The 27,821-nt window shown below is 39.5% G+C and overlaps 1 protein-coding gene and 1 long non-coding RNA gene across 5 annotated transcripts in view; one reads left to right on the forward strand and one right to left on the reverse strand.

Moving 5' to 3' along the window:
• Window positions 1-820: 820 nt before the first annotated feature.
• Window positions 821-22,084, reverse strand: HRH1 (histamine receptor H1). Of its 2 annotated transcripts, none has more exons than XM_075762773.1 (3): window positions 21,450-22,084; window positions 9,496-9,625; window positions 821-7,358 (listed from the first exon to the last, which is right to left on the reverse strand). In XM_075762773.1, exon 3 carries the CDS (start codon window positions 7,236-7,238, stop codon window positions 5,811-5,813), a length of 1,428 nt encoding a protein of 475 aa, XP_075618888.1. In that variant the 5' UTR covers window positions 7,239-7,358; window positions 9,496-9,625; window positions 21,450-22,084; the 3' UTR covers window positions 821-5,810. The 2 variants fall into 2 exon arrangements, 1 of the variants encoding a protein (XP_075618888.1); XR_012837138.1 differs by lacking the exon at window positions 821-7,358 and adding an exon at window positions 7,368-7,611 and having other exon boundaries at window positions 21,450-21,739.
• Window positions 21,990-27,821, forward strand: part of LOC142603245 (uncharacterized) — a 118,728-nt gene continuing 112,896 nt past the window's right edge. For 2 of the 3 annotated variants that reach the window (XR_012837142.1, XR_012837139.1), the window contains exon 1: window positions 21,990-22,109. This is a non-coding gene — a long non-coding RNA (uncharacterized LOC142603245). The remainder of the gene's footprint in view (window positions 22,110-27,821) is intronic. The other variant, XR_012837141.1, reaches the window with a different exon arrangement.

A 27,821-nucleotide genomic window follows, 5' to 3' on the forward strand; every position in this document is an offset into this window, starting at 1 on the left:
AAAGAAATCAGACCCTAGGAGTTAGATTTCTACACAACAGTTGTAGCTTTGGGGAAATGGGAGATGCATCTGGTAGACTTGCAGGCTTGGACTATCATTTTTTATACAGACTAACTGACCTGGGAAATAAACTGGAGATTTACACCTGAGACGGCTGATGTATACATATGAGCACACCGCAGTGAAGTCTCAACGTAAGAGAAAGAGGCAGCTTCAGTCAAAGATCTCTCTGTGCTTGGGATCTTCAGGGAAGTGGCTATAACAAAGTTAATCTGAAATTTATGCTGCAGTTGATTGATTGATTGATGCAGGTATGATTTACCTTGTGAGATCTTCATATGAGCAAATAAAAGGTTAATAAACATGAAAATAGTAATCAACTAGAAGACAGACTCTTTAAAAACAAGAAACAAATCTATTGGATGTTTTTTGGCACATATTTCCGTAGGTAGGACTTTGAATTTCCCCAAGCAAAATCTTGCAGCAAGGGAAAATCATCCTGGAATTGAAGATGAGAAGAAAATAGAAGCAAATTCAAACTCATCCATTCTTGGGGAATACGGACTCAACGTGTTTTGGAGAAGATAACTTCTCAGAATTATTTTCTTGATTAGATTCTGTTCTAAGTTTTAATAAAAATAGCATTTATTTAGGTTTACATAATGCTTTCCATTTAAGGATTTAAATGAATTTTGTGCAACATTCTCAGTGAACAAGACCATAAAATATAGGCAGAACCTGGCACAACTATTCTATCGATTTATTTACAAAATATACTGTCAAAAGTCATCTAGTCCCATGCTGTACAGCTGTTACTGCTGCAGGGCTGGGACACTGCAAAATTAGAAGTCTGTTGTAGCAATGAATACTCAAATCAGTAGTGGAAGAAAGTAGGAGTACGCTGAAAAAGGTATCATCTTGCAGTTGCCATTTTGATAGACTTCTGTGAGCATTGTCAGTAATTTCTCTGGCACAGGCGGGTGCCTCTCCTATAAACACCTTGATGCAATACAGAGAAACAGTTGTTACCCCCCCAAAAGAACTGAGTTGAGGGATTATTCATTTCTGCTGGGGAGGAAATTAGATTGCCAGGTAGGAGACGTGAGTTCAGTTCCCAGGTCTGACTGTGTTGGTTTTGAAGACTAAATTATGTCTGATCAAAACAAAAGGCATTTGATTTTACTCAAGGCATTCAATTTAATTACAGTAGGCATTCATTTTAATTACATAGTGCCAATGTATAGCAATGGGTGCTGTGTATTTAAGGCATATTTTAGTTGAAACCTATCAGAGTTTAAACACAAGGTATCTTGGTAGACAAAACAAAATGATAAGGGATATAAATATTGTTAAAAATTGAAAGATTGTTAGACATACCAGACATCAAGATGATTTTAACCATTAGCATACACAAATGTGTATCTTTTTCAGTAGGAACTCTTACACTTTTTAACTGGTGGAGATCTCAAAAGGCAATTTTGGAGTAGCCTGGTATGTGTGCTTATGTGTCTGTGCATGTACAGAGTGTACATCTCACATTTGATGTTTTTGTATTTCTATTTTAGACTGTAAGATGACCGTGTAGAAATTATTTATTCCAGTGTTCCAGGTATGTATCATTTTTAAAGATAATTTGGAATTTGATATCAGGAGTATTTTCATGAGCTATTTCTCACGCAGTGTTAACATTAATTGTTCTTTTTACTGTCTAGTTCTTCAATAGACAAATAATTTGATGAAAATTAATAATTTTGTCATTGTACTTAATGAATAAAAAAAAGTGAATATGTTTGCATAGTATTTAAACTTAACTTGGCATTTCCAAATGAACTAATTCTCATTCTGGTGGAGGCAATGCATACACTGAAATTTCAGGTGTATTCTTACATCTCGCCTTCAGGAACTTAAGCCATCCCAGCTAAGTTATGAGGATAGTCCTTTAGCCTCCCTGATCGCAGTGGAAAGATAAAGCAATCTGCAGAATTTGGGACCTGCTGTAGAACTATTCAGAAGTGTCTACAGTGCTTCTGTATTAATATCTTAGGATTAGAAATACATTTTAAATTGAATTTTTCAGTCATTTTCATTTATTGTGCTATCACAAAGTGGTCTCACAGAGAATGTAATGGAGTCCTTTTAGATGATGGAACGAAGCCAGAATGTGCGCCTACACTAATGTTTCCTTTATTGAGTGCCACATTTCCTGAAAATAATACGGGAAAAGAAACAAGTACTAGATGGCAGGATCCACTTGCTAATTGCACCCCTCCTTTAATAAACAGTGTTTTAATACCCCTCCTTTGATACACAGTATTTGATGCAGAAGCCCAGAATTATTCTCATTACCCACTAGATGTCACCATTGACACAGAAAAACCAGTGAGAATCTATTTTTCTGTCTCCTAAAAGCGAGGCTGGTTGCTCTCACCACACCTTAATCAAAGTAGAACTCCAGTCCAAGAAATTCCAAGAAATTTGTTTTGTTCTCTTAAAGCTATGTGTCCTATGACCTTGTTTATTAACTGGAATACATTGAAAATATTTTACAGGAAACCACACCTGGGTTATTCTCTTGAGGCTTGGCCCCACGTGGTAGTAGGCTTCTCCATTCCTTACCCTAATTCGCTGTCCTCTGCTTCTCTTACATGCAGAGCCATATTCAGTAAAATAAACTGATAAATCCTGTTAGGTACCTTGCTAATTGGAACTTTAAAATAGTCAGTATCCCATTTTCCTATTTTATTATTATCTATTATAGCTATCACATCAGAGAAGCTCACTATGACAACTTTTGCTGTCTTTATTATTAACAGTTACACTAAGATTGTGGATAAAAAAGAAGGGAGATAAAAAAATATTCAAGTAGCTTTATTTGCCTAGGTCAGACTGTTCTGTGTTTAAATGTTGTTTAATTGTACCAGATGTTCTTTGTTGTAATCATCATAATTTTTAGACCAATTTTCAGTGATTTTGTTTAGGTTGCTGTTTCATGTATTAATATTTTTTAAAGTCAGAAAAGGCAATTGTCATTATCAAGAGGATAGACTACTCGATAACTCTAAGCAGCCCTTGGGTGAGCATGTTTCAGCACTGTACTCTAATAACTGTAGCTGACAGTGTGCTGCTTTTTTATTTCCTCAGGGATCACCTAAATTACCATCCATTTTGGCTAGAATTGCTCTTGCATATCACAATAGAGAAAAGATCATAACGGCTGTGAAGCTGAGCAATTGTTTGTGAAAGGCCACTGGATGAGAGCATATGTTTCAAAAGATGCTGCTTTGTAATCCAAAAGAAGGGCTATTTTACTGCTCGTCCAGATTCTGCTCCTGCAGCGAAAAAGTTGTCTGAATTCTAGAATGAATTTTGCTGCTTCTATATTGTTTCTGTATTTTGCTTTTTTTCCCTCCTAGATTTGAGTTCCCTAATTGCAGTTTTTCCTGTATGCTACTTGAGACCAAAGTCAACTAATCTCTGAACCTTGTATGATACACTGAAATAGACTGAATTTAAATTTAATCCTTTAACACATTTTTCCCATTTATTAAAATGCAGATATATTAGGGCTTCATTTAATATTGAATACTTTAAATACAACTATTGACATTCAGATGTGTCATTCAGAGAAGTAAAACTGACAGAGGATAATAATACTTTGCATTTAGTTAGTGTATTATATCCAAAATTTATGAGCATCATGCAAACATTATCCTAAGTGTTGCATTGTTACTCTAAGTCTTGTCATATTCACTTTACAAAATAGGCACACGTGGCACAGAGGGACTCTACGTAGCTCAAGATCGTTAATTAAGAACATAGAAATCAGAATTTCTCCTCCAACAATTAAACTACAATTTTTCATTTCTGATATAATAAAGATATTACACAGAACACCCCTTCAACTCATCCCACCAAACTCTTGACAGTACTCTGTCAAAGGAGTTCCGGTTCCGTCAGAACTTTGTTGTTAAGCTAACTGAGCAATTTCAGAAGCAAGAAAGCATTCAGGAAGCGGTAAATTCATCAGCACAACAAAATGAATGGGAGGGCATTCTTTTTACATTGAACCTTCAGGATGCCTCTCTAATCATCCTTCCTAAAATGTATGGAAAAGACTTACATAAACTCACCATTACATGCAAATGTGACTTTAACTGTTGAAGTTATCTGGTTCTGGGATTTCTTCTTAAAACTAACATATTCCACAGTGTTTGCTCAAAATGTTTCTCTCAGTTCCATAGCAGAATAGGAATGACTGCTTTACTGGTGTGCCACAAACCAGGCAGTATGCGGTCTTGAGATACTCAGCTAATATAGGGCCTCAGATCTCCTCTGCCTCAACTCTCCTCCCCACTCTCCAATTTGTATAGTCTTTTTTTTTTATTTTGGTGTAATTGTTCTGCAAAGTTGTAAGCTTCCTGATAAGTTAGTTCATGCAACGTATGCCACTGTGTACTTTTCTGCGAGGAACTATGCTTTTCTTCCTTTATAGAACAAATCTATACCTGACTGCACTTAGGAAGAGGGGATTGATTCCTGCTGTATAACAGGGCATGTCTGTTTTTGAGAGTTAGTTCTCAGAAACAATTACATCAATGGCTGCGCAAGTGAATGCTCAAAGTTGATAAAGTGAACCTCATCTGCAAACTGGCTGCCTCCCAGCTTTTCCAGATGAAGCTGTTTCTACAGATGCTTGTCATTCAAGTTGTGGACGAGGCTCTCAGCAACATGATGTAATGTCAAAGCCAGCCCAGCTTGGAGCTGTAGGTTGTACTTAGATGTCTTCCTAAGATCCCTTCAAACCTAGAGTATTCTATTATTGTGTGTTTCTCCCGAAATATTTTACAGCATGATTTATAAAATGCAATTAAATATAAATAATAGAAAGGGTAAACACACTGCATGTATTTTATTTTCTGTTTTGCAAGCTTGAGTTGTTGCTCTTGAGTTTGCCTCATTATAGTAGGAAGTTTGCCTACTACAAAATAAGGATATATGGATCAGCGTTGCCACTGCAAGCGTAGGTTATCTGTAAGGAAGAAAATATGTGTAGTCTATAATCAGCTATATTCTGTAAGTCTAGAAACAACAGCATACTCTTCTTGAATAGATAGTGATAGTATGTTGAGTATGGGAAGTCTTAGCAAAATTTCAAGGACATAAAAATACCTTTTTTTTTCTTTTTCAGTGAAGTTAACATGTACAAGTATAAATGAAGCAAGCATGATATCAAAGAGATACGGTAGGTTACAATATTACTTGACATTTCAAAAAAGTTTATCTTTGAGGGAAGCTATAAATAAATAGGGTAGAATTTTTTAAAACCATTAAAGCTTCTTTCTTTGACGATGCAAAGTACCTCCACTTGCAGATCTCACTTCACAAGCAATGTGTTCCCGTGTCTAATGGAGTAAGTTGAAAGAGAAAAATATATTTGGCCAATCACAGAAATGTTATTCTGTTTCTTCCTTTTCTGGAGCTGAATAATTTATAATCACTGAAGATCTGTGTTTGTATCTCCAGTTTTTGTTCTACATGATGAAAGAGGTAATCTCAAATTGTAAAATGTGTACAACAGTGTAAAAGTTCTGAGATTGCCCCTGAGTTTTTCAGATTCCTGATCTGAATTAGTTCTTCTTCAAATGTGTTAAAGCCGTTAAATGCATGTTTCCCACTTTTACTAACACTTTATATAATTACACTTTTCCAAGGTCTTCTACTTTACCCATGGTGTTCGTCTTTGGAACTGGAACATTTTGTTTGATTGAACTCTTGAGCTGCTTTTTAGCTCAGAAAAAGTCAGACCAATATCAGTGAATGTGAAGGATCTTTTTGAATGTCTTCTTGAAATTCTGGTTACAAAGAGGATACAGGAATGGATTTAAGGTGGAGTTCACATAGCCAAGCCATATAGTGAACATGTGTAATTTAGAAAATTGTTCATGGCCCTGGAAAGCTATTACCATAAATAGTACAAAATAGGGAATCCAGCACAGCATAAAGGCTGCCATTATGACCCCTAACTGCTTAGCTGCTTTCCTCTCCCTGTTCCTATGCAGTCCTTGAAAGTCCCTTTTGGAATGGGTATGCAGACTTCGCCAGGTTTTCCTCAGGTAAGTCAGTCCTCTGAAATCCCTGTTCTCAGTCTTTTCCTGAGGACTGCAGGCTCTTTCAGGGTTAGGCCTGGAGTCGTCTCTAGAGGGTGCCTCCTCTGTGAAAGTATGGCTATCTGATGCATCACTTAAGTCACTGTCTTGTGAGCCCGGCTCCTCTTCTTTTTCGTTCTCTTCTATTACATGCATGCCCTTCTTTCCTGCTTTATCCACACCTGGCTCAGACTTGACAGTGGTGAGAGGAAAACAGCTCCATTTAAGGACTTTCTTATTACTCTTGCTAACAAATGCCTTTGAAGACTTATCAGGTTTACTGAAATGAAGCTCTGCCTCCGTATTTTTGGGCTGAAGGGAGCTTTGCTCGTCTTTGGGAGGGGTGTTCTCATCTACGATTTGCTTTTGGAGGCAAATACTTTGTTCATCCTTCATCTTACTATGAGATATGGGGCTTTTTTCTGAGAAAGACCGATATGATCCATTAATGAGCTCTCGGTGTTGACAGTGTTTTCGAACAGTTTTAAATATTTTATAGTAGAACCATAACATCATGATAGACGGTAGGTAAAAATTCACAATGGCTGTCAACACTTTAAACCATGTGACTTCAGAGAATTCAGTTTCACATTTGTTTTCCTTTACTTTCCTTTCCCCATTATTAGCAAAAACATGCCATCCTAGGATTGGAATGACCCACATGAAAGAGAGCAACCAAACCCCCAAAATCATTAGCGATGCTCTCATTTTTGTTCTATACTTGAGATATTTCAGTGGTTGCTGAACTGAACGATAACGGTCAATGCACAATATGAAGAGATTGAAAATGGATGCAGTACTGGCCACGTAATCCATTGACAGCCAGAACAAACAGGCTGGTAAGCCTAGAGTCCACACAGGACTTAGGAGATAAACAATATTCAGGGGCATAACAGCTGCACCAACTATAAGATCTGCAATAGAGAGGCTGATAATGTATAAATTGCCAACTGTTTGCAGCTTCTTCTCAGTTTTCACAGCACATAGTACTAATATATTCATGACAACAGTGGTCAGTGAAATGCTTCCCAGGAACAGACCTAGAAGAGCTGAGTGAGGGTTAGTTGAATTCTCTGTTGTGTTTTTTGACATCTTTTCCGCAAGAACACAGAATGATAATCAGAGAAGATGTCCAGGCCTTGGAAATTCAGTCTTGGTTTACACTCCTGGATGAAAACGTGTTGGATTGCTTTGTGATTTTTATTTCCAGAACTATAGAAAAGAAAAGAAATATGCTCAGTCACTATAGTACTAAAATAAAATAATAAAATGAATAAAACAAATCTGTGCTTCAGCTTAGCACTCCCCCTTTTAGGATTTCCTAAGTAATTAATTTTTACAACATTTTACATATAGGTAATTTAAGATGTGTTCTATGAAAAGTGTGGGAGCAAGCTCCATGAACCAATCCAAAATGGTTTGTGGAGGTGTTTCATGGGGCTTCATGTAATTCTGACCCCAGAACCTGGAGAAGAAATTTCAGTCCTCATTGTTTTAATTCATTAAATACTCATTACATACTGATCATGAACCATGACATAAAATACATATCGGCAAACCATTTTAAAGTGTGTTAATAAAAAGCAAATTAACATGTTTTGTACTAAATAGTTTTAAACAAACCAGTGATTATTAAAAAACTACATCTAATAGTTTAAGAATACAGCAGCTGGATTTAATTATCCACCAATAATAGGGTATCATATGATGTCAAGTGACAAGGTATTCCAAGCAATAAAAAGACTCCAACCATTATACACCTTTAGCTGATATAGAGTCTCAGATAACTCCTAAGATTGCAGCTAGTGCCTATGTTTTCACTGGTAGGCAGTCATTCAAATTATAGGTAATGAGTAATATCTTCCTACCCAATTTAGGCTTATACAGATTTCAAACATTTAAAGGCAGCCCTATTTTATTTCAAATGCAAACTAATAAAAGTTCAGGGAAAATAATAGGATTTTTCAGGATTAATAAGCATCTTGCAACCTCCCAAATGTATATAAATGAAGGGTCTTTTAGGCTGAAGTTTAGTAGTTGTTCAGGTGCCTAAGAAACATGCAAGAACTGTTCTCCAGTAACTTGGAGAAGCCATGTCACTCCTGCATGCTTGCTGTTGCTGTTTGCTGCATTAAAGTGGAAAGTGAATTGGAAATAAGAGGAGCTGAGACGGAACACATAGCACACCTTTCCTTTGTGCCTAAGAAATTTTTTTTTTTATGATTAATCTTTAGTAAATGAGCTATCTTTCTTTGTTTAGAACTTTGGCATGAGCCACGTGTAGAGCCTTCAGAATGAAAATTCATTAAAATCTTCTATATACCCATGATTAGAGTGCCTGGGAATTTCAATACATGCACTGCAGTTAAAAAAACAAAAGGACAACCTACTAAACACTCCCCACCGCACATACAAAACCTATTTTACAGTAGGGCACATTTGCCCAGTTAGGCTTGTTTTCTAGTCACATGCATTTCTACATACTATTTTGCAGGTGTTATCAGAGTGGCAGATGTTATTTGTACAGACACAGTAGTGTGTAGCTTTATGGTGACTTGATCTGCATTCAGAAGCAACTATAGACGCATACTTCACTTGTGAACATAGAGGTTCTGTATCAAGATCATAGGCCTTAATCATAAAACGTGTTATTCCATTTTCTAACACAAGCATAGTTAACTCAAATATTGGCAATAAAAGGGGAGAGGAAGGGAGGGAATGTAGAGGTAAGAAAAGCACCATTTCAAAGTTGAGTAGATACGCTATTCCTTTATCTAGAAATTCTCTATGCTTTTGGTGTCTTCTACTTCCCAACTGCTAACTTCATGATCTAAAGTCCAGAAATGATTAATACTATTTTAAGTCTTGGAGCATATGATCAGTTGACCAATTCTATCTCCAGGATTTATTAGAAACATATCTGTGAGGGTGATATGTATTTTCTGCCATTTTTCTCTTACAGTGCTTGTCTGAGTTTATGTTCTGGTAAAGCTCTTAAAGCAATGAGGAAGGAAACTGAGACTGTAGATATATTAACTCAGAGTATTTACACAACTAACACTGAGAAATATGTGTGAGATTTCTCATCCTTGTTATTCTAAACATAGTCAAAACAATACAATGCAATAGATTACTCAATATTTCGTATTTCATATTGAAATTCAATAATTCAATATTTCATGCTAACTTCATCTCTTATTCCAGTAATCAGGGTTGAAGCTAAAATGTTTGTGTGCTTTCTTACAAGAGGTCAAATTCCCTCTTCCTTAAGCTTCACTTACAAGTGCCTGGTATTATGAAAGATGTGTACTTCGTAGCAGTAACATCCATAGGTAGAGGAAATACATACACTGTGGGGTATGAGCTCAAGAGCTGTATTCTGTAATTCCGTATTCTGTATAGCGTTCAGGTTCTGTTGTGTGTAGTTCCTCAGTGACAGCTAGTCACAGATGTCAGATCAGAGAGGCCTCAAGCATCTCCTGTTTGAGAACAAGAACAGAAATTACTCCACGGATCTTAAACCAACATGTCTGGTGACGAGAAATTATTATATCCCGGTCTGTCCTTGTCTTTCTTTCCACAGCCATATACTGTAACCTCTCTGCTGGAGTTAAGTATATGGGGCATGGTCAAGTCAAGAAGTTGATTTTAATTGCTTCAGGGACCTCATAAAGAAATGACTCATCTTTACCTCCACATATTTTCATTTAAATTTATGGCAAAATAAAGGGAGAGAATGCAACTTTAATAGAGTTTTCAACAGAAGGAATAACAGCAAAGAAAGTTATCTGATTAGACAGCTCTCCTCAGTTATTTATGAACTGCATATGAAATCAAACATAGAGCAGGATACAGTAAATAGGGTTGACTGCTTCCCAAACAGGGTAGGAAGCAGCCTGCAGAACTTGATCTGGAATACTTCTGCTCCAAAGAAGGCACGAAGGTCTAGCTTTTCAGCTCATGCTTCACTGCTATTAAAATGTCTTTTATTAAATGACAAAACTTGATTACTTTTCTGCTTTGGAAGAGCTTATACAGACTATAGCAATCCAAGAATGATGTCAAGAGATGCAAATCATTTGAGAATGCTAAGAACAAGAGAAAAATCAGGGTAATGCATTTGCTCTTTTAAAAATACACATGCTAACAGGTACTCCATATTTATAATAATTCTGTCTTATAATGCAATTTTCATCACAATGACATCTGAGCAGTTCATAGTCCCTGATGGATTTTATCTTCTCTGCTTTATAGAGAGCTGGCCATGTACTGTTAAATTTTAAAATGAAATTGAGGAACAAGTCAAAGTGATCTGCTAAGCATCATACAGTAGTGTTAGATCTAAAACCAGCCTAGGCTCCCTTGCTCTCCAGTGTTCTGACTACTATACTGGTTTTTTCTGTCTAGACCTTGGGTCTGTATTCATTCAGACACCCTAGACAAGCAATGCTTATTTAGAAATTAATTTTTTTTTTTTTAACTTTAATGCAGTACTAGCAACTTAGTCTGGCTTTGACCTTATGACATCTTTCATTGTAATAAGTCCACTTACATGATAGGGTCTAATATGGCTGGAGGGGGACTATACCCAGTAACAAACATCTACAGTATTAATTGCTAGAACAGGCTTGCAAGAACCATCTGCCCTAGTCTAGAGTGAGTAGATCTTGAGGCTGGATTAGGATATTGAAGCTTTACAGTAACACTGCATTTTCCTTATTGAACAATTTGTGATTTTCACATAGGATCTTTTACAAGCCTGACTTTGTGAGTATTATCCCACCAAAGACAGTATTATAAGGTTCTGGGTAATTTATGTTTTGGAGTGTGTTGATGAGAAAAGAAGCCACTATAAGAGGTAACTGGAAGAGGGTCTCCTTACCTTCAGCATGAAAGTTATATACCCAGCACATACTTCCTACCTATCTAGTTTTATTTTAAGCCAAATCGTACCTCTGAGTCCATTAAAAAGGGACTGAGTTGGCCACAAAATGCTTAGAATAGAGCGGAAATGCAATGTTGCCTGTGTATGATCTAGTCCTTGCAACTCTTTGCATTCCCTACCATGTGACACAAAGTGGTGCTGGTGTTTCTGCCTGAGATCTTTCAGATTGTGCAGAATTCTCCTTAACAATAAGTTAGGATAGGCATTTAGCAGCATATCAGACATACTGCAATCCCACGCTCGTGTGTACAGGAAAGAGAATTTGGTGGCTTTCTTGAATCTTCTCGGGGCCCAAAGACGGCTTCCAACACAGGAGTCTTTGTGCAACTTGCACCTGTCAGTGTCCATGCTCTTTCAATAAGAAGTAACTTGCAGACAGCTTACATCTCCCTCTCCTACACAGGCCAGCAGAACAGTAAAAGAGAAAACAGTAAGCTTCTCCTAAGCAGCAAAGGTGACTGCACACAAAATAGCATACAGAGAAGTTGCGTTGAGTTGCAGAAATGTTATGTTACTGGTCAGTGCCCTCTAATACCACTCTGCATTTGGAGCTTTTGCCCTTAAAGCTCAGTCTTGCCCACTAAGCTTACATTGAACTGCTACACGATTGCCACTCTTTGCTAGAATTAGCACATTTTGCCACACAACTTTGCCCAATAGAAGATAACTAGAAAATACTAAGTCTTGCTGCATATTAAGAAATTCACTGATCACCTCTTCTGTGCTCTAGGGAAGATTGTAATCTACAATTTTTTTCCTTAAACTTCCTACAATCACCATTAGTAGGGATGGTATCAAATATCATCATCAGTCAGTCATCATGAGACCACTGTGATTTGGAATAGCAGCTTCTTGCTCTTTGTTGAGGCACACACCATTTGACTGTAGACTGTTTGTGGTATATGTACCCCTGTTCAGGAGCTACTGGTTTAATTCCTTATCTGTAACTCAGTTCCCAGTAGAGGAACTGTAATAATACTGAATAAATGTGTTTTAATATTTGGACAGTTTAACTTTCATTAGACTGAGCCAAAGCTCTCTAATACAGAACAGATTTTAAAGAAAACAATCAGCCCAAGATCTTGGATAGCTCTCTGGAATTTCTAAACCCTGACCTCACTGTGAAATGCCTTCTTTATTTTTTACTGTCTGTAAAGAGCTTTTTCTACAAGGAAATTCAGCAATCATTATTTGTTTGTTGCTGTATCACAGTGATAATTCTTCCAAGGAACCAGAATCTACTGGGAGATGCTAAGTAGATGCCTTACTGACTCATTAGTGCAGGTGCAACCTATTAAGCCCTGACTAAGTGGGAGTAAGTTTCTAGAAACAGATGGTGGCATATCTCTTATAGTTAGGTTTTAAAGAAACCATGGATAGAACAGGAAGAGGCTAGGCTAGAACACAGTTCTCATTGATGAGACTAAGTTCAAGGCAGAAGTTAAGATTTCATTTCAGATGACCTGTGTTTACTGTGTTGTACTGAAGAAACCTATTTGTTTCCAGTGATTTCTTTTAAACTTATTCTTTAGGTGTTGAAAGTATTAACACTCTAGAAGTTTGATTAATTTTCCTCTTAAAGGCTTATTTATTTCTCTGTAAGAAAACAAATCCTAGGCAATGCCTGCCAATACTTGAGGAATATTTTTGATAAATAGTAAATGAAAAAACTTGATAACCTGCCTGCTGTTCCCATTCAAGTCACCCAGTATCTCAATCCAGGAAAGACTAGCTTCTTTTTTCAGAAAATTGTCTACTGCTATCAAAGAAAGAATGGATTCCATCTATGCTCGAGTTGTCTCTTCTAGGTAGTCTGAAATGAGAAGACCACATAATCTGAAGCTTTAGTGTCTGACCAGTCAAATTTTGTCAATCCTCCTAAATTGTCCTCTTCCCCCATGTATCTATTTTAAGGGCAGTGAAAGTTGTAAATGAATCTTTTACTATGTAAACAACCAACCCAGCCTGACTTACAAATATTTTCATTCCTTGTTTATATTATGACTCTTCCTTTGTGTGAAGAACTCTTAAACAAATTTGGACATCTGGCTGTCTAGTTTTGTATAAACTTGTATTGTGTGCATTTGGTGGCAGAGAATTTTTAGTGGTTCTTGACTGTAAATGCTGTTTTGGGGGGAAAAATGAGGCCAGAACTAATGTAGCAGATAGACGCTATTGCAGATGTGCTGAAACCTACTTTACAGACTAGACTGCAGAAAGAAAATTGCTGAGTTGTTGGATCGGTGATCTGCATACTGATTTCAGGAGTGGGATGCCCTGAAAAATGGTGCGGGCCTTCAGTGTGCCAGTGGTGATTGGCAAAGGTACTGTTCCTGGGGAGGGTGAAGGCAAGCAGGCTGTTTCTGAAGCCTTCTCCACGCTTTCACTTCCAGAGAGAGTAGGTGGTCCAATGCTGTAATTACTGCACTTCTTTTCCCCCTCCTGGTTCAATCACTTGTCTAGACAACATAGTGAACAGGCTGTATAGTTTCAGAGCAAGAACAAAGCAGAATAGAAGGAGTAATGCGGTTACATCCACACTCCTAAGACATATTTATTCAATTATCTCTAGGAATGCACATGACAACTCCCTTTAAACTACTTAGACTGAAGCCTCCTTGAATTCATTTATCCATTTGTTCTGAACATGCAGTACACTGTAAATGGTCCTCTCACACTTACAGCAGTCAGTGGAGGACCACTTAATGCAGTATTGCAAAGGGACTAAAGCTAGGTCATCACTTCGTTCCTTTTATACAGGATCTATATTGCTTGGCTGTGGTCTGGTCTGTGATGTCAAATTTATTCTTATTCCTCTAACTTGGACGGTGATGTTCTAAGGATAGCAAGCAGACTCTGTGAACAACAAAAAGACAGAATGCAGAGCCTACTGTGAAAGGAACTTGAAGTTTTTAAGTAACTTTATGAAGTTTGTCAAGGAGAAAAGAAGTATTTATGATTATAACTGTATGATATACTGAATTTTAACTTGCATATGTAAGGATATTTTCTTTTCAGTCCAGTGATTCTACTGTGCTATTGCTATTTTTTTATTTGTATATCTGGATATTAGGGTACAGGGTATCAGGATTGTATATAAATACTTCTGCTTTTATTTAATTGACAAAGTATTACATCCAGTTTCCTTAAGTGAAGCGTAATTCAAAGAGCAAGAAAATGTTTGGGCAGGCTGTAAGGTTTGAAAATATAAGTGAAAGTTCAGCTCAGGGCTTGTAGCTGATGCTTGACTTGATTATACTTGATATTTTCAAGTTCTATTTTTTATAGAATCACAGCAGTTGCTTCTACAGCCACGTGCATCAACCAAATTGACAGGCAACATGCTGCTGTCAGCACAGATTTTTCTGATTGCTGATCTTTATGCTTTTATTGGGTTGGAGCGAAGGGGGCTGGCTTTAGTAGGAATGAGATTATCTACAGTTTTAGCTATGTGCCAGCAAAAAGTTTAGACCTCCCCAGCTTTCTGAAATAAAGTTTTAGCATGAATAACACAAATCATTACGTACAGTCATGCTATCCTTCTTATTTGCATACACGCATCCTGAGTCCTTAACTTTTTACAACAGCAGTGAACTCTGTGATGAAATTGAGTACTTGAATCTGAGTCACCACTGTGCTGTCTGGGCTCAAATCTTGACTAAGATGCTGTACTGTATCTGGTTGTGAAAAGTTCAGAAATAACTGTCTCCCCTGCTGTTCTGACCTTCTCCCCACCTCTCCCTCACTGGTGTACTGTTCTCATGATTAAGCGTACTGTACTGGATCTTTAATCTTCTTCTTGCTTTGCAGCCCAATATCCTTGGGTAACTTTTAAGTGTATGTATTGCTGCTGGATTTCTGGGGTGGGGCAGGGAAGGAAAATTCAGCGTTTTATTTTGTGGAGTGAGAACAAACATTTATTTTGCCATTGACAAATTTCTCTAGGGGTCATTTAAAAGTACTGTTATATCATTAGTATAAAACTTTGCCATTAAAAAAAAACCCAAACCACCCAACAAATGAACAACCCAAAACAACTGTGTAGACAGTTCTGTTTGGGATACTATAGTAGTGTATCTTTGCTGATCTTACACTCTTTCCTCTTTTAAATAGCATGCTGTGCTGCTCACACGTGGGAGCCATTCAGTTAGTCCCAGAGTTAACTAGCTTATTTCTGTGGCATGGCAGGGTGGTCAGTCACTTTCTAGCTTAACTGAGAAGTTAAATTATGTGCTATTATGAATGCACATCACTGCAGGGGAACTAGACAAACTATTATAACCTGTCAAAAGCAAATTATTTCTGAAAAATATGGAAGCTTATGACTTCATGGTGCAAATGCAGCTTCACTCTCAAGTAATTGAAAGTTTGAGATGTTTATTACTTCAGTTGTGTCTACACAGGGATACTGATTTGAAGCCATTTGGTATGAAAATCATGATTTACTACTTGCTTAGACTTGTCTGTGTGGAGAAACACCTTGTAAAAGAAATATTCTGAAACAAATCTAATCCAACTCAGTTATTTAACTTAAGCTGACACTGACTTTGCATCCTTCCATGGAATCTTATGTTTCTGTTCTTGGGCACTGCCAGACACAAGAGGTTGGTTTCAGAACTTAGACTCACACTGCAAGGGCCAGTTCTTAGAACGTATTGTTGACAGTATACAAAAAAACCCCCCACTAAACCTAAGAAAGTGATCATCGGAAGGCATATTCTTGGAGCAGTGGCAGTCTGTCAAAAATGGAAATGGAATCCAAAATACAAATGTGTTAATCTAAGGAAGTGTTCTCATAACTAATAACATGCAATATACAGCAAAATATTAAAAATGACAATTCCCTTTACTATGTAAGGTACCCAAGAAGTGAAGCTTAATGTGCATCTAAAATGCTTTCCTGTGTAGAGAAATCCTTGTGTGAACAGAAAATACTGGCAATAGTAGCATTTAATTGCATGTCCTAATTAATTTGCATAGATAAGTATACAATTTAATGCGAAGTAATACTTTACTATAAATATGAAGAGGCCATGCCAAGATAGGAAGTTAAATACCAAAACCAAATTCAGTCCTGTGAAGTTTGATTTGGTATGGAGTGGTTAGGAGCTAACACTCTCCTTTTATATATATATATAACTACTTAGTGAATAGTAGTGAAGGGGAAAGATATTTTTAATAATATTTTTTTCTTTAAAGAATGCTTATCATTTGTGGCATGCAATCTTGCTCTGGGTATGATTTTATCTAGAAACAGTTTATCACTAATACTCTGATTCACATACTGTAAACGCATTCCCTACTGACATGCGTAAGTCCCTTCCAAAATTGTTTTTTCCCTGGTTTGTTTATGGTACTGATTTCACTGCACGCCATATCTTTTCTGTTTCTTCTCTTTAGAACTCACAAATAGGGTTGAAAGCCTAAGTGAATTACGCAGTTCTGCAGGCTTACATGGTACCTACTAATTCATGACATTGTTTTGGGTTCTTAATGGTTTTTTTTTTTTAGACTAAGAGCTAACTCTTAAAGAACATTATTTTTCCATGCATAATTAAGGGCAGAGCATCTATGTCTTTTATATCTCTACATTGGAGTTCGCATACTCCAAATCACATTCTGCTTATTTGAATTTTCATTGTTCCAATACTGATGCATATTCCAAAGTGTTTTGTAACTCCTGGAGACATAAATCAATAGTTGAAAGCAGTCACGGAACGCAAAGGAAGAGTATAAGAAAGTCTATTTTCCTGTGCATTTCAATACATACTCTTTGTGCCAAAGCCATGATGTTCTCCGTTTTCAGTTCTCTACTTCAGCTTTCCTGAGCTTTATCAGGTCTTTCCTGATCCTTCCCTTGGCCCTTTTTTCTGGGAGGAGGGGAATTTAATAGCTGGCCTGTATGATTAATATGAGAGCTACAGGAATAGTATCAGGAAAAATTATTAAATAGCCCTCGCATTCAACTACTGACAGAACCTTGGCTAGGGAAACATTACTTATTATTTGAGAAGAAAAAAATGTCTGGATGTGGTTCATAACCTACAGAGCCTTAATTTACAGGAATACAGTTGCAGGCTCGTTACTCATCAACAGAACTAGTGAATGCAGTAGCTTTGGTGCTGTTTGTTTAGGAACAGTCTGAAAACAATTTAAGAAAAGGAAAACCAAACAAATGGAAACTGTAGCTACTTAACTGAAAAGAAGGAGGTGGAAAAGCCTACAAATGGAATAGTGAATTTCAGGAGTAGCATATAAAAATGAAAGTGATCAAATTACATTTAATGTTATAATCAACTTGAATTTCTTCTGGTACATGGCTTATAGTAGATCCATGTCCTCTGACTCGGTGAACAAAGTACATGAACAAATATCCAACAAGCAGCCTAAAAATCTCATCTAATCTGGTCACAGTAATAATGCAGCTAGATTATTACTGGAATCTATTAATCCTAAGGCACATGAACTTCTTCTCTTTGATATGTTAAAGTTTAATATTAAGCCCATCTGGAGAATCCTTAGCAAAATTGTGTAGTCCTAGCCACTTGAAAGTTGATGGGTTTATTTATTTATTTCAAGGTTGCTGTTAGTGATTGTGTATCACTGACAGCTCTAACCCATGCTGAGAAATACAGACCTGGAGCAGAGGTCACTTATATTCAGTGTCCTTAGTAGAGTCAACATTAGTAGGTAGAGATCTTAAGTATCGTATTTTATTTTCTAATAATGTCACCTAAACCAGGATAGTCTGAAAGTGTGGCTTTAGTATCTTCCAAGTGCTGTTTGCATGAAGTGCGACTTGGAAATCTATTGGCTGTCTGTGTGTTTCTATATTCTGGTGTCCTGTCCCACTCCACCCCCCAGCTGTATAATGTGGCTGTCTTCTGATGACTGACCTTCATTTTCATATACTAATGCTAAATCTTCCTAAGTTTAAGTTGTTGATGTATACATGTGTTCAGTAGTATAATTAACAACTTAACTTTATAGATACTATTGTACTATGACATCTATTTACAGTTGTGGGTTTTTTTCCTGAAGAAATACATTATTTTTTAAGTCTGTGTTTTAATCTAAAATTATCAGGATATAGATATACCCTTTTTTTTTCTGACTGGCGCTTTTAAACAACTCTCATTAACACTAAAAGAGCTAAAAGAAGATGGACACATTCCAGAGAATGTTCTGGCCTTCAAAATGTAAGCTCAGACTTCTATTAAATTCTTATAGCAGTGGCTAAGCTTTCTGGTTTAAGTGGTTTTAAATGTCAGTTTTTCCATAAGAAAAAACCAGTCTTGTTCATGTGGTAGTATTTCCCATATATGGATTACTTTTGCCCAGAGATTGGGGGGAAACCCCCATCATGAATAGAATCCTAAAGCTTCCAGATATGGTATTAATTTTCCCTGCCAGCCTAAACATCATCAGCATCATCTAGTTGGTTATCAATGTCACCTCTTAACAAACCAGTATTTAAGTGCTATTGTCATTAAGTAGTGCAGTGCTAGAGAAGTCTTTTCTCTACTCCATTAACCATCTGTAAAAACAGACTTTTGCTATAGGTGTTAGACCTATTAAATAACTGTTGTAACAGATGAAAACTCTTTGGTGCTTTGATGTAATAAACAAAACCACTAGCTGTAAAATCTCTTATGATGGGAATTTTCCAGTGTTGTGGTGCCTTTAAAGCTGAGTATCCACAGTGGCCTTTTCACTGTGGATCTATTCTGTTATTGGAATCTGTTAATCTAACTCGCTAAAACAGAACATCTTTCATACAGGGATAGCAAAAAAATCTTTAGAGTGTTTTGGATTCCACCTTGTGTGACTACTTACTCCCACCCTTGATGAACTGTAAAACTGGTTTTAATCTCTCTACATCAGAAATGCAGTTAACTTTAAAATGTTATTCAACCAGTCATTCATATGTCAAGATCTGTTTCTTTCCAACTTTCCAAAGTTGTTCTTTCTACTGGAGAATCACTAGCCAAAAAATAATGTGTATAAATAAAAGTTGTTAGTCCTGTAAATGTTGAGGTTACTTACCCAAATACTGTATCTGCTATTTGCTATGCAGTGTAATGGTTTCCAATAGAAAGAACTGGGTTGGGATAAAGGAAACTTCATTGTCTGATTAAAGTTAACCACTTGTGAAGGCTCATGAACCCATCTATGAAAAACTTCTCTGAATTCTGAAGAAATGCTAGATATAAACTTATTGTTTTACCACAGAAATCATTTAGCTTCAACAAAGATGGATTTCTCAAGTTCAGATTCACATTCTTTAAGATATTCTCTCTTTTCTCTAGCTCTTAGTATAGACACTGAAGAATCCAATGTTGCTATTCTTCAAAAGAAGGAAAATACATTAGAACTCCCCTTGCTCCAGAGTTAGTGTCTGGTCAGGATAAGCACAGACTAGTTCGTGATCATACTAATATTGCAATTCATAATAGAAAATGTCTTCCTAAAACTTTTAGGAATTTATTTTTTTTTTAAAAAAAAAAAGACCACAGTAGTGTTTTTAACATTTTATAAAACATATTGAACCCTTTTAGGATCAAAGAACATCAGATTACTATTGTGAATCTTCTACCTCTCACACCCCCCAAAAGCTACTGAACTGCTGATCAATAAGAAATTTCTTCAGAGATTTACCAAAATGAACTTGAATTTCAACCCAAGTGAACTTTCTGTACTTTTATGCTATAAGAAAGACTTCATTACAAAAATGCACAGGTTGAGAAATCCTAGTGCATGTGAGGACTTACTGTCTCCTTATACTATTAATAAACCCCATTACTGAAAGGTTTGGTTTCAGCTCACCTAGGTTCAGGTCCAAAATAATTTTTTTGTCTCTAATTTGGAATATATATTGAGTTATCAGGCTCTTTACTACAGTAAGGTTACCAGATGTTTAATGTGAGGAGTTCCTACATTTTTAGCAATAGCACATTGAACATCCAAAATGTTCCCCTTTTATATAAATGTGTGTGTGTATATGACTTAACCTCCTACCTTTCTCCAGGAAGTTTTAATGTTGCTTGTTGAATTAAACAGATGTCTAAGATGAACTGGTGGAGCATAAGGTCTCTTACAGCTAGAGAGCCTGGTGCCTTGCAAGTAAACAGTTTAGAAGCAGCTTATCCAAGAAGCCTGATTGCTCTCCATCGCTCCTACTCAGTGACTGTAAAGGAAAGGCTGGGAAGGCTACATCGAGAATTCCCTATGGCATAGGTTTAGAGCAGGTTATGTCCCTACTATACCCTCCCTCAGGATGTTGCAGACTTTTATGTCTATGAGAAATGCCGCAAGGTCTGTGTGGAGACCAATGCATCTAGGATTTTTCCCCACCTGCAAAATACGATTGTGTTCAGAAAGGGATGAGGGTTAACATTCAGGCAAATCTTCCTCTTTCTTCAGCCAAGTCATTATTTCTTCCTTAAAACAAGGAAACAATCCCTCCCTCCTTTTCTCAGCTATGTACGCTTTCATGGATACCTATTATTTGTCAAAAGAAAGATGCTTAAAATAAAGGTGTAAGTATTTTGCGGGTAGACAGAAACTCACCCTAATCTTCATTCAAGTAGTCAATGTGACCATTAAATATAATGGCGAAACTGGATTGTATCCATCTGTTTCCCTTCCTTCCCCCCATCAGAACATCATCTTCACGCCCTGTCCCTGGCGGGCACGTCGCGGCTCGGGCTCCCCGCCGCTCCCCGGTGCAGCGGGCAGGTCTGGCCGCGGAGCCCTGCCCCAGCGGGGGCGGTGGGGCGCCGGAGCGCCCTTTGTCGCTGACGGGTCTGCAACTAGCACAAGTGTCCTCTGGGGAAGAAAGCTGGCTGAGCTTGTTATATTGTATTGCTGCACCTTTTTATATTTTTTCCCTCGAGAGGAAAAAAAAAAAATCAGCTTTGGGTGCCAATTGTGTCTGCTCGTATGGGAGGCTGTTTGCTCCGCTCCCCCCGCGGTCCCCTGTGCCACTCCGGGCTGTGCTGAGGTCGAAAACAACGCTGCCAGCTATTAGCTAGGATGAGTCGGAGAAGGAGCAGCCAACTTCTGCAAAGTGTTCTTAATGAACGCTTAGGAAGAGTTGTTAAAAATGAAGTGTGGTGGTGGGTTGGTTCTTGTTTTCTTTTCTTCTCCCGTCCTCCTCCCTGTGCTCAGGGCTATCGCTGTCTGCCAGGGCTGAGGAGTCGCAGCCTTCCCGCCGCCTCTCTGAGCGCTCCTCCAAGCCGCTCCCGTCCCGCCACCGAGGCGAGGATGCTGCCGTTCTTCCCCTTCCCCGCCCGCCGCTGCCCTGCTCCCGCCCCGGGCGCGCCCCCCCCCCGCTGCCGCGGGTCCCGTTCACTCACCGGCAAAGCGAGGAGAGCGGGGACCGGCGGCCGGGAGCTCCGGCGGGCGCAGGAAGCCCGGGCTGAGCAGAAGCGGTGCGGGGTTCGCACGGGACGGCGGCAGCCGCGCTCCTCGCCGCTCGCCGTCTCCTTCCCTAGCCGGTGTCCGCGTCCCTTGGCTGGGCAGGGCCGGGGGTGGGATGCCCTGCCCTGCCCCGCCCCGCCGGTGCGGAGCTAGCAGCTTTGCTCTTTGCCGCCGCAGAGCAAGTTTCGCCCTTCGCTGGTCTTGTGCTGCCGGGGGAGGGGGGGGAAGAGCTCGGCTGTGCGTGCCGCTGCTCTCCGGCTGAAGGGACGGGATCTGGCGCCGCTGCTCCGCTGGCTACAGCTTTTCCCTTCTCGGGTCAAGTGTCGCCCGAGGACGCTGGCGTCCCGAGCCGAGAAATCCCCCGCGGCCCCCGAGGCGGGTCCGTCGCGCCAGGGACGACGCGGCCGGGGACTCCGCCGTGGAGGGGCCGCGGCAGCCGCCGTAGCCGCCGTTCCCCGCACACGGCTCCCGTGTTGGCCGGGGACGCCTCTGCTCGGCGTTGAACCCCAGTGTATTGAAAACCTGTGGAAATAGAGATTGCTTCCATCTGCAGCGGGAAACCTGCCCTGAGGGGTGAAGGGATTAATTTACCTGAGGTAACACCAGAACTCAGCTGAGAATGAGAAATCAAATCCTGGTTTGCAGTCATCCCGGCGCTTGATCTAGCCTCATCTCGCTCTGAGAGCGAGCAGTTCTTAAGTAGCTTGGTATGTGGCAGTTTCTTTCGGTGGAGTCGTCTTACAAAACTAGTTTAAGAGCTGAAAAATCTCAAATGTAGAATACGTTATTGCATATCTTAGCTAAACTGATTTTTTTTTTTTTGAGACTTCCATATGTCCAGTACATCTACTCTGTATTAAACATACACACAAGGGCTGTTTTGGTTTGTTTTTTGTTGGTTGGTTGTTGTGGGTTTTTTTAAAAAAGAAAGCAACTAACTTTCCAATTTTCGCTCCTTTCTTTAAAATCGTGCGCTTTTTTCCCCTCACTTAAAATGTTTAGAAATGTGTTGCAGAAAACTCTGCATTCAAAAGGAGTATTTTGTTATGTAAGTCATAAAGAATTTGTGCAATGATGTTTTTGCAAACAGCATTGTTAGGTACTTAGTAACCATATTGTCTGTAAAACTTGGGTATTGCACAATTTCTCCCCCCCTCCCCTTCACCCACCCTCCCACTCCCCCATGGGCTAACAGGAAAATAGAGGGGAATACCCATGTTCCTGCACTCAGTCTAGGAGAATAATACCCTTTGCCAATAAGTGCACCTGTATCAGCAAAGAAGTGTTACAGTCATAAACTACTTTCTTGATGCTACTAAGGCAATCTTTTTGCTCTTGAATAAAGTGTTAACTGCCCCATTACAATTAGGATAAAACCAATTTCTTAACAAGTGTGTGCTTGGCTTTTGTTTAAATCAACCTCGTGTAGAGGTCAGAGCAATCCTGTGCAAGAACCTTCTCTTTGTTGGTGTTGAGCAGTACCTGCATCGTGCTCAGAGGCTTTACACTGGAAGATGATTCTGCAGGAGGCAAAGGCCCTTTCATGTTCATGCCTGTTACTTGAAGAACAACTTCTGTGCTACCAGCTTATGCTTACCCGTTACCTACTCAATAATGTTTAGCTTCACTTCTGCAGCAGTTTCATGCTCAGTTTCCTTTGCTGTTGTTTTGACATATTTGTTGTGTGCAAATAGATTTTGTGTAGGCCCCTTCTTTGGAAAAACATGGTGAGTCAGTAATGTTTATAACTTTGCATGCAACACCAAGTTGCAACTGCTCTGTGTGCTTTATTTCCTTTGGACCTCTTTCATCCAAACAATATTTTCTGCAAGCAAAGCCAGAGATGGATTGAGAGCCTTAAAGCAGTACTGCAGCATTGCTGTGAGATGTTTCTATCTCCCAGCAAATGTGTTTGTTTCAAACAGTGTTTAAGTAACCTCCTTTAGAATGTCAGGGGCTTTATACTGTTAAAGGTAGAATATGGCATTCCCATTTAGATAGTGAGGACCTGAATAAATTATCCCTGCAGTGTGGTGCTGCAGATGAACATTGAGACTAGGATGCTGTTGCACTGTACGCCATGACTGAAAGAGCTTGCATTCTTATTAGGAGGAGCTTGGGGGATGTGCCTCTACTGTGTCATGCTATGTATCTCTGCATTTCTTTTGAAATTATAATTCTTGTATTGGGAGGCAAACAAAGTTACAAAAGATGCTGTTTCAAGTATCTACCAACAAGTTCACACAGACAGAGGCTTATTTAAAAGAAGAATTTTTTAAAATACTTGTGCAGAACTTGGCAGGCTTTTGAAGCCTCCTGTTATTATAATCTTCTAACTCGGATTACTTTTGTCAAAGAATTCTTGGAGATAGCCTTTCAAACAAACCTTGATAGAATTTGAAACAAACCAAATGGGTTATGGTTTGTGATATGGAGTGTTACTGATTTATACCATCATTAGTTTTAACTTGGGGAAAACTGAGCAACAGGCTAATAATAGTACAAGTTCCTGTCAATGTTTGGTTTTAATTATATTTAAAATACTATAATTTAATGGCCACATGACAATTATTATTGTTTTTAATTCTACAAATTATTAGACTTAGAGTACTGCAAGCAATTCTGAAATTACATTTTTAATGTAACTTACAGGTTCAGTTTTTTTTTTTCCTGAAACACCTCGATGACAACTTCCTGGTACAGCTATTAAAGGAGCTGATGAGGAAAGGTGCCTTCCTAGATCGGTTACTCACGAACAGAGAAGGTCTCGTGGGGGAAGTGGCGATTGGTGGCCGTCTTGGCCATAGTGACCGTGAAGTGGTAGAATTTAAAATCTTTGGCAATAGGAGGGAAACTGCCACCAAAACTTCAACCCTGGATATGGGGAGAGCAGACTTCAGGCTGCTCAGGAAACTAGTCAGTCAGGTCCCTGGGAAACTGCTCTTGAAGGCATCAGGGTCCATCAGTGCTGGTCACTTTTTAAGGGCCACCTCCTAAGAGCTCAGGAACAGGCAATTCCAAAACACTGCAAGTCAAGCAGGCAGGGCAGAAGGCTGGCTTGGCTGAACAGGGATCTTCTAGAGCTTAGGCAGAAAAAGAAAGTATGCCTGCTGGAAGCAGGGTCAGGCAATGTGGGAGGACTACAGGGATGTTGCTCGCCTTTGTAGGGAGAAGATTCGTGTGGCCAAAGCTCAGTTAAGAGTTGAAACTAGCCAGGACTGTGGAGGACAATAAAAAGGGCTTTTTAAAGTATGGTAATAACAAAAGGAGGACCAGAGAGAATATTGGTTCATTACTCGACGAGAACGGTCACCTTACAAACAGGGACATAGATAAAGGAGAGACGTTTAATGCCTTCTTTGCCTCCGTCTTAAACACTGATGACGGACTCTGGGACCCCAGTTGCCCCAAGTTGGAGGACCGTGACTGCGGTAGCGATAAAATCCCAGCTGACCCTGAAATTGTGCAGGAATTGCTGCTCCACCTGGATGCATACAGGTCCATGGGGCCAGATGGGATTCATCGCAGAGTGCTCAGAGAGCTGGCTGATGTCATTGCGAGACCTCTCTCAATTATTTTTCAACTGTCTTGGGAATCTGGAGAGCTCCCAGTTGACTGGAAGCTGGCAAACATTGTTCCAACCTTCAAGAAGGGCAAGAAAGAAGACCCTGGTAATTACAGGCCTGTCAGTCTCACTTCAGTGCCTCATAAAATTATGGAGAAAATTATGCTGGGAGTTATCGAAAAACACCTGAAGGACAATGTAGTCATTGGTCACAGCCAACATGGGTTCGTGAGAGGAGGGGCCTGTTTAACAAACTTAGTTTCCTTTTACAACAAGGTCGCCCATCTAGTTGACCAAGGGAAGCCAATTGATGTCATTTTTTCAGATTTCAGTAAAGCTTTCTATACTGTCTCTCACAGTATCCTTCTGGACAAAATGTCCAGCATACAGTTTTACAAAAACATAGTGCGATGGGTGAGCAACTGGCTGGCAGGTCAGGCCGAAAGAGTTATGGTAAACGGGGTTACATCAGGCTGACGGCCAGTCACTAGTGGGGTTCCCCAGGGCTCAGTTTTAGGGCCGGTTCTTTTTAATGTTTTCATAAATGACTTGGATGTAGGACTAGAAGGCGTTGTGGGCAAGTTTGCAGATGACACCAAACTGGGAGGAGCTGTCGATTCCATTGAGGGTGGAGAGGCCTTGCAGAGAGATCTGGACAGATTGGAGAGCTGGGCAATCACCAACTGCACGAGGTTTGACAAGGGCAAGTGCCAGATTCTGCTCCTGGGAAGGGGCAACCCTGGCTATACATACAGACTGGGCGATGAGACGCTGGAGACCAGCCATGCTGAAAGAGACTTGGGGGTCTTGGTCGACAGCAAGTTGAACATGAGTCAACAGTATGCCCAGGCTGCCAGGAAGGCCAACCATATCCTGGGGTGCATCAAGCACGGCACTGCTAGCCAGTCTAGGGAAGTGATTGTCCAGCTCTACACTGTGCTGGTATGGTCTCACCTCGAGTACTGCGTGCAGTTTTGGGCGCCACGGTACAAAAAGGGCATAAAACTATTGGAGAGTGTCCAAAGGAGGGCAACAAAGATGGTGAAGGGTCTAGAGGGGAAGACATATGAGGAGAGGCTGAAGTCCCTTGGTTTGTTCAGCCTAGAGAAGAGGAGACTGAGGGGAGACCTCATCACGGCCTACAGCTTCCTCACGAGGGGGAGCGAAGGGGCAGGTGCTGATCTCCTCCCTCTGGTGACCAGTGATAGAACCCGAAGGAATGGCATGAAGCTGCGACAGGGGAGGTTTAGGTTGGATATCAGGAAAAGGCTCTTCACTAAGAGGGTGGTCGGGCACTGGAACAGGCTCCCTAGGGAAGTGGTCACAGCACCGAGCTTGACTGAGTTCAGGAAGCGCCTGGACAACGCTGTCAGTCATATGCTCTGATTCAGCTGGTCCTGTGTGGAGCCAGGAGTTGGACTTGATGATCCTTATGGGTCCTTTCCAACTCAGGATATGCTATGATTCTGTATAAATAATGACCAAATAAACTAATCTGCCCATGCATATAAGTAAATCTTTGCAAATTCTTGTTGGTGCCTGATAAGTCAAAACTATGTGATAGATGGCTAAAACTTGTGCTGGTGTTCTTTGACAGTTATTTTTCTGTATTTTCTCACAATTTTTCTTCCATTGATTCTTTTGGCTGCAAGCGGTCTTCAGCTATCAGCAGGTGTTTGAAATTACAGTAAGCTTTATGGTTTTAGTGATATGCCATGACTCTTGCTACTTCCAATGCATGTAAACTATTAAGGTGCTTACGTTCTGCATAACTTGATGTTTTAGAAGATCACTTAATGTCATGAAAGTTATTTAATTCTTTTCCTGATTGAAAAGTAGCCTATTGAAAGATGAGCTTGAAAATACTGAAAGCTTATTTCAATTGTCATAGGTATCCAAGGGCAGAAGTGATTGCTCAGAACTGTTTGGATTAAGGTTCCACTTGCCACGTTTATTTGCGAGGTGAGTAAAATTAGAAGCCTTTTTATATATTTATTTACTTTTATTTTTAATATGACTTGGCTCTTCAAAGTTTGATTGGACATATTTTCAGGTTTAATATTCAATGTGAAAATACAATGAATCCTGTTTCTTTTTACAAATAAATTTGCATTTCACTTTGCCCTTCTTTCAAATGTACCCATTTGAGTGCTCTATATGAATTGTAAGGATTTAGCCTATTTAGCTTATGGTTTCAGCATAAATTGATATCCATGGTATGAGCTTATAGATTGCTGACATGCATACTCCGATTTCCAGTGAAAATAAGAAGCTTTGCTTAAAAGAGTCTTAAGGAAAGTATAAAAAGCCTATGGAGACATTCTTCACAGCAAGACTTAAAAGTCCTTAAATAACTATCTGTTTTTCTTATAATCTTAGAATCCTAGACTGGTTTGGGTTGGAAGGGACCTCAAAGATCATCTAGTTCCAACCCCCCTGCTGCAGGCAGGGATACCCTCCACTAGACCACGTTGCCCAAAGCCTCATCCAACCTGGCCTTAAACACTGCCAGGGATGGGGCAGCCACAACCTCTCTGGACAACCTGTTCCAGTGCCTCACCACTCTAACAGTAAAGAATTTCTTTCTAACATCTAATCTAAATCGACCCTCCTTCAGCTTAAACCCATTCCCCCTTGTCCTGTCACTACACTCCCTGATAAACAGTCCCTCACCATCCTTCCTGTAGGCCCCTTCAGGTACTGGTAAGCCACAATTAGATCTCCCCAGAGCCGCCTTTTCTCC

This window comes from Balearica regulorum, chromosome 10 (assembly GCF_011004875.1).
Source record: "Balearica regulorum gibbericeps isolate bBalReg1 chromosome 10, bBalReg1.pri, whole genome shotgun sequence".
In the NCBI taxonomy this organism is placed as follows: domain Eukaryota; kingdom Metazoa; phylum Chordata; class Aves; order Gruiformes; family Gruidae; genus Balearica; species Balearica regulorum.

What these genes read in the sequence shown, in the direction of transcription:
- HRH1 (XM_075762773.1), bottom strand. Translation starts at nt 7,238, where the DNA reads ATGTCAAAAAACACAACAGAGAATTCAACTAACCCTCACTCAGCTCTT.